Source organism: Gossypium arboreum, chromosome 3 (assembly GCF_025698485.1).
Source record: "Gossypium arboreum isolate Shixiya-1 chromosome 3, ASM2569848v2, whole genome shotgun sequence".
Classification (NCBI taxonomy): domain Eukaryota; kingdom Viridiplantae; phylum Streptophyta; class Magnoliopsida; order Malvales; family Malvaceae; genus Gossypium; species Gossypium arboreum.
Window position 1 is genome coordinate 16,566,604 of NC_069072.1, and position 7,842 is coordinate 16,574,445.

The following is a 7,842-nucleotide window of genomic DNA, read 5'->3' on the forward strand; positions in this document are numbered from 1 at the left end:
TATGAACTAAGTGATGAATATATTGGTTTAAAGAAGAAGATGTGGAAGAATGCTTGTGAAATTGCAAGCACAATTCGGCCTAGCACACATATAAGTGCTTGATGCTATATTATAAGTTTTGGGCCACAATGTGCAAAGCATTAATTAGTAAATTGCATGCTGTTTTTGTGAGGTATTAAGTGCAAAATTAACCTCAACATGTACATGAATATTCGGCCTTGGGTAGCCTATTGAAGGCCTTAGCATTTCCTTGATGCTCGAATAAATTGTATTGAATTGCTTGTTGTAGTATAAAATGTGCATGACCATTGTGTATTCAAGCTAAATGGTGGCCATATGACCATTTAAACTCCTTGTCATATTCGCCAAAAGCTAGCACAATGAGGTTTTAATAAATTGAATTTGTTTGAATTAGCTCAAGAGCTTAGAGGGCCACAATTGGACAAGGGAAGGAGAAAGTGATCGAATAGCCGAAAAAGCCGTTCGACAACATCCGAGGTAAGTCCTCAAGAAGTGACCCTACTTGAATTATGTGAAATAAAGTATGGATGTGTATTGATTATTGATTATGTATGCATGAGTATTTGAATTCTACCCGGCTAAGTCCCGAAGCGAATATGCTCGTGACTATAATTGCGTTTGAGCCTTAGTAACGAAAATGAATTATGTATGTCCAATGATAATTGATGTATGTGTTCATGGGAAATTGAATGATATCCGGCTAAATCCGAAGACAATTATGCTGGAAATTTTATCCGGTTAAGACCAAGGCAATTGTGCTAGTGGCTACATCCGGCTAAGACCAAGGCATTCGTGCGAGACATTCTATCCGGGCTAAGACCAAGGCATTTGTGCACATGGTTATATCCGGTTATGTTCAAAGAATCTTGGGCTGGAGGTGAGTGTTGGCTGCTGTAATAAATTCAATGAGTACACTCAAAAAGCCCAAAGAATGAGGTGCGTTTATATGTGCATTGGAAAGTCGACATGTTTGAGCAACATTCGCTCAATCGACTAATGAATTTCAGTTATTGAATTGATTGATACTTTGTGAAATTATATAATGATGAAGTGTGAAGTAAGAATGTGTATTAATGAAATGATGCATTTGGTTATGTGAATGTATTGCTGTAATTAGAGTTGATTATATTCCTTGAGACTTACTAAGCATAAAAAATGCTTACCCGTTGCTTTGGCTCTCGGTTTTCTAGATTTCGCTCAAGCAATCGGAATTGGGATCGTTGAAGTCGAAGTCATCCACACTATCAAGCCTCCATTTTGGTATAAATTTTGGTTGAACTTGAGATGGCATGTATAGGACTACCCTTGTTTGTTAAATATGTTGTAATGTAAGTATGTACGGCCATGCGAAAATGGCTCGAAAAGGGAAGCATGAACTTAGACTAATTGTGGTTTGTATGTATATATTTGGTGTCATGATGTGGCTATGGCTTGGAAATGGGAATGTTGGTCATATGATCAGCCATTGGCATGGTTAAAATGATCATATATGAACCTATGTATGGCAAGACTAGTTGATTCATGGAGACTACCAAATAGGTAAGACCTACCTTAAAACAGATGCTGCCAGCTGCAGTGGCGTGAATGTGAAAATCACCAAAATTCATAGGAATGGAATTAAATAGTGAATAAGCTATGTAAATGAACCTTGATGAGTCTATTTTCATATGGAAGAAACGAAATGGTCATAGGAGTTACAGGTTAAGAGATATTAAAGCTATTGTGAGACAGGGCCAGAATGGTTTCTGGGTTCCCTGTCGCAACTTTAAAATTCACTATAAATTATCCAAAAATAATTAGGAGACATACCTTATATGTACAGATTCAATTTTGAGTCTAGTTTCATTAGAAACAAACGACACCAGAATTAAATCCCTGTACAGAGAGATATTCAAGTTATACCGCGCGAAGGTCAGAGCAGTCGATCCCTGTAACATGGGTGACTTTAACTAATAAACTGTACCAATTGGCCCCACCAAAAATCCTAGAAATAAATCCATGGATGGATATATGAGTCTAAATTCAGGGAAAATTTACGAAACCAGTTTCCGAGTTTTGAAACTCGAGATATGATTTTTAAGGCGACAGTGACGCAGTTTTCCAGCCTGACTGGAAATGTCAAATTGGTGGGCAAAACATGTGAACTTGGCTTGTTAACCCCTCGGGTCCGACACCGGCGATGGTCTCGGGTTTGGGGTGTTACACAGACACCCCCAAACACATTTAAATCAACTAACCATTCAAGCAAACATGGACTATATGCCAAAAGAAGCAAAATTACAGACCCCATATTTTTGGGGTGTTATAATTCTACCCCTTAAAAGAAATTTCGACCTTGAAATTTACCTGGTCAAAATAAATGAGGGTATTGATGCTGCATCGACTCTTCTGGTTCCCAACTAGCCTTTTTCGTGCCGTGATTGCACCACAGTACTTTGACCAGAGGAACAGACTTCTTCCTCAATACTTTAACATCACACTCCAATATCTGCACTGGTTCTTCCTCGATGGTTAGGTGAGGCCTAACTTCAATTTCCTCGACAGGTACGACGTGCGAGGATCAGAACGATGTCGCCTAAGCATGGAAACGTGGAACACGTCGTGAATTTTCTCTAGCTCCAGGGTCAACTCAAGCTAATACGCAACCGGCCCTACTCACTTAACTATGCAGTAAGGCCCAATAAATCTAGGGCTCAGCTTGCCCTTCCGTCCAAACCTCATAATTTTCTTCCACGGCGACACCTTAAGGAAGACATAATCCCCCACAGAGTACTCGATCCCTTTACGCTTTAAGTCTGCATAGGACTTCTGCCTATCAAACGCCTCTTTCAACCACTCTCGAATCAGCTTTACCTTGCTTTCTGTATCAGCAACTAACTCCGACCCTAAAATTCGCCGCTTACCCAACTCAGCCTAACAAGTAGGGGTACGACACCTACGACCATATAAAGCTTCGTACGGGCCATCCGAATACTGGATTGATAGCTATTGTTATACGTAAACTCTGCCAAAGACAAATAATCCTCCCAACTGCCCCTGAAATCCAAAACACAGCTTCTCAACATGTCTTCTAATATCTGTATTACTCTCTCAGACTGTCCATTCGTCTGCAGATGAAACGCAGTACTGAAATCCAGTCGTGCCAAAGCTTCATGTAACCTTTTCCAAAATCGAGATGTGAACCTAAGATCTCTGTCCGATATGATAGACACTGGTACCCCATGCAGTCTTACAATCTCAGCCACATATAACTTGGCCAACTTTTGTAATGAATAATCAGTGTGGACCGGTATAAAATGAGCTGACTTCGTCAGTCGGTCTACAATCACCCAAATCGAATCCTTCTTAGAAGGCGTCAAGGGTAAACCACTCACAAAATCCATAGTTACCCTCTCCCACTTCCAAAGTGGAATCTTAACTTGCTATAGTAACCCAGAAGATAATTGGTGCTCAGCCTTAACCTGCTGGCACGTCAAGCACTTACTCACATAATCGGTAACTTCGAGTTTCAACCTAGGCCACCAATACATCTCACGAAGATCTCGGTATAGCTTATTCCCACCAGGATGCATGACATAAGGGCTACCACGCGCCTCTCGCAGAATAGACTGCCTCGGCTCAGAATCATTCGGTATACACATTCTTCCTCGAAAACATAACACCCCTTCCCTGCTCAGTCCAAATTTCGAAGTTTCACCCGTTTCCACTTGCAGAAAACGAGGAACTAGTGACTCATCCAACAACCGTTTCTCCTTAATTTGATCAATCCAAGTTGGTTTCACTTGTAATTTAGCTAACATGCTACCATCATCGTATAGGCTAAGACGAGCGAACATTGCTCTTAAATTAGAGACAACTCTACGGCCCAGTGCATCAGCTACCACATTAGCTTTACCTAGATGATACTCAATTGAACAATCATAATCCTTAAGCAACTCAATCCATCTTCGTTGCCTAAGATTCAACTTCTTCTGAGTAAGGAGGTATTTGAGGCTTTTATTATCCGTATAAATAATCGTTCTTTCCCCATATAAATAATGCCTCCAATTTTTAGCCCAAACACCACCGCCGCCAATTCCAGATCATGAGTGGGATAATTTTCCTCGTGAGGTTTAAGCTGTCGCGATGCATAAGCAACCACCCTTCCTTCCTGCATTAACACACAGCCTAATCCAATGTGCGACACATCACTATAAACAGTAAATTACTTCCCAGGCTCTGGCTGAATCAAAACAGGGGCCTCAGTCAGAACTTTCTTCAATTTCTCAAAACTCTCTTATTGTTTATCAGACCAAACAAACGGCACCCCCTTTTGCAACAATTTAGTCAACGATTCAGCTATCACTGAAAATCCTTCCACAAAACGTCTATAATACCCTGCTAAACCTAGAAAAATTCAAATCTCAGATACTGTCCTTGGTGGTTTCCATCCTAACACAGCTTCAATTTTTCGAGGGTCGACCCTAATCCCCTCGGCAGACACCACGTGACCCAGAAATGTCACCTCTTGCAACCAAAACTCGCACTTACTGAATTTTGCGTATAACTGCTTCTGTCTCAGAATTTGAAGAACAATCTGCAGATGTTCATCATGCTCCTCCTCGGTTTTCAAATACACTAAAATATCATCTATGAACACTACTACGAACCGATCCAGATAGGGTTAAAATACTCAGTTCATCATGTCCATAAAAGCAGCTGGTGCATTCGTTAACCCAAACGGCATCACTAGGAACTCGTAATGACCATAACGAGTCCTAAACGTTGTCTTATACACATCAGCTTCCTTCACCTTTAGTTGATGATACCCAGATCGAAGATCTATTTTGGAGAACACAGCAGCTCCCCGCAACTGATCAAATAGATCATCAATATTCGGCAAAGGGTACTTATTCTTGATGGTCAGCTTATTCAGTTGACGATAGTCGATGCACATGCACATGGACCCATCCTTCTGCTTCACAAACAAAACTGATGCTCCCCACAGAGACACACTCGGTCTAACAGCTCTTGAATTTGAGCCTTTAACTCCACTAGCTCATTTGGTGCCATTCTATATGGGGCGATGGACACTAGAGTTGTCCCTGGTAGAAGCTCAATTCCGAATTCGACCTCTCAGTCTGGAGGCAAGCCTGGCAGCTCTTCTGGAGAAGCATCCATAAACTCCTTAACAGTTCTAACATTTCCAACAGTAAGACTTTTAGTCTCAGAATTGCTAACATACGCCAGAAAAGCCTTACAACCCTTGCAGACCAGCTTCTCGGTCATTAACGCTGATATTACATTAGAAAAATAATCCTTTCACTCCCCTATTACAACCACCTCCTCATCCTCTGAAGTCCTCAACATCAACCGCTTAGCAGCACAATCCAACTTCACGCGATGCTTCACTAGCCAATCCATGCCTAAAATAATATCAAATTCCCCGAATGGCAGTTTCATCAAATTTGCAGGAAATACGACCCCTTAAACTTCTAAAGGCACACCCTTGAGCAACTTATCCACTCTGACCGATTGTCCTAGCAGACTCAACACCGTCATTTCACTAGCAGTGCTCTCAGATTGAATACCCAACATTCCAGACATAGTGCATGTAACATACGAATGCGTGGATCCAATATCAATTAAGGTAACATAATGCAAGTTATAAATCAGGAACATACCGGTTATGATGTCAGGGGCATCACCATCCTCTCAGTGACGAGCAGCATAAACCAAGGCTGGTTGTCTCGCCTCAATATTACCTGTGCCCTTGCTCGGTGCTCCACATCTTTGTCCAAACCCATTTCCACCTCTAGCCTGTGCACGACCTCCCAAAGGCTGACCACCCCTCCTAGGTTGAACATGACCCTATCCTATGATTTGCATCTGAGTAGGCCTTTGAGGACAAATCCTAACTTGATGCTCTATAGACCCACATCTGAAACACGCTCCAATCTTTTTCCAACACTCACCCAAATGAGATCTTCCACAGTCAGCATAGGGCTGCAGTCTTGCAGTGGCAACAGGACCTCCAGCTCGAACTAGCCCATCTAACTTGGCCCTCTTAAAAGGCCTACATCCAAAACTTGAGGATCCAAAGTCCCTCTTAACTCTGCCCCTATCTTTCTCTCGGTTTTGGCGCTCAGAGTGCTTCATGTCTTCAGAAATATTCGCTTTCTAGACAAGGGCAGCAAAGTCTCGCTCCCACTATGGAGCTATCAAATTCTCAATTCATCCCGAAGTCCATCTTCGAACCCCACACAATGTTCATACTCAGTAGCTACTATCCCACGAGCATAATGACTCAACTGCAGAAACTTTGCCTCATAAGCCGCCACAGTCTTGTTCCCTTGGGTCAGGTTCAGAAATTCCTTCCTTCGGGCGTCCACATAACTTGTACCCACATACTTCCCTTGGAAGGACACTTTGAAGAAATCACATGTCAGACGGTCAGCTTGCGTACCTTCCCTCATAGTGAGCCACCATTGATAAGCCTCGTCTCGCAGTAACGACATTGCCCCTTTCAGTTTCTGTTCCACAGTATAGTCAAGATCATCCATAATCCAGTCTGTAGCCTCTAGCCGATATTTTGCCACATTCGGGGCTACTCCAGAAACACCCCTAAAGATCTCCGCCCCATTGGATCGGAGTCGCTCAAAAATTGACCCCTGGGCTACTGACCCTGTACTCACTCCAGCAACCCTTTCGAGAACCTGCAGCATTGCCTAAGACAAGGCATCATCTCCAACTACTCGATCATGAGACCCGGTCTCAATTACCGGTGAAGCCGGTGTCTCCCTAGCAGGCATGTGACCCGAAGCTGAAGACCCAGCCCTAGTACTCCCTCTGCCTTTACCACGGCCTCGCGTACCCCTTCTACGAGTATCTCTAGTGCTCATGTCAATACGCGCTTTATTTGGATTTTAAAGTTTTATGCCCTCAGTTCATAATTCCAGTTTATTATTAGAAGATATTTTATGATAAACAATATTCAGAGTTTTGTTCTCGCAGATTGAAATTTCGCTACCAATATCGGTCTTCTACAGTCTCAGTTTGCTCTAACTAAAGATTTAATGCCACCAACTATAACAGTTTTCCAGCATCACACTTACAACAATAGATACTAGCAGAGAACTTACAGATTTGGCGTTGGAGACTCGGTGTGCCACACTTTCCTAAACCATATTTCAAACACCTTACATAATTTGAAAATAGCCTTATTATTTACCAAAATTTTGAAACCTAATCTACAGCCGAATTTTGCAACTTGGCTCTGATACCACTAAATGTAGCACCCCAAACTCGGCCCAAACGTTATGGCCAAATCTTACGTGTCACATTAAATCATTTTTCAAAGTTGATCTTTTCGATAAAAATCCATTACTGAATCTAAACCCATTTGTTATTATTTAATTAAAATTCACGTCAAAACATGTACCATTACGATTACCTTTGGTATGTTACTTCAGTTAAAACCGCGGAAGCATTTTGAAAACTTTGTTGTTGGAACCTTGTGTTCCTTAGAAAATTATGCTATTTTGAAAACTCGCGTTTTCCTAGACTAGCAGTTTAATATAAGAAGCCTCAATCCAAATTAAAACTTAAAACCCACCAACGGCCTTATTACATAAATTGAAACCCAAAACGAAAATCTATTAGCAATTTAAAGAAGCAGAAAAAGTAGTGTGGCCATCCCCGAGTCCCTCGCAGCTCCAAACCATCTAAGCTTAGGGATTACCTGCACAGTTAGAAACAAAGTGAGTTTACAAAAACTCAGTGTGTAATCCCAATAACAAACATACAGTAAACAACACAATATCAGTACAGTTTGGGCCAAAG

The 7,842-nt window shown here is 41.7% G+C and overlaps 1 protein-coding gene across 1 annotated transcript; it reads right to left on the reverse strand.

The window, feature by feature from the left end:
* Positions 1-6,221: 6,221 nt before the first annotated feature.
* Positions 6,222-6,902, reverse strand: LOC128290551 (uncharacterized). The gene is made up of 2 exons (XM_053026246.1): positions 6,783-6,902; positions 6,222-6,716 (listed from the first exon to the last, which is right to left on the reverse strand). The coding sequence occupies exons 1-2, from the start codon at positions 6,900-6,902 to the stop codon at positions 6,222-6,224; spliced, it is 615 nt and encodes a 204-aa protein (XP_052882206.1).
* Between the last annotated feature and the right edge of the window lie 940 nt (positions 6,903-7,842).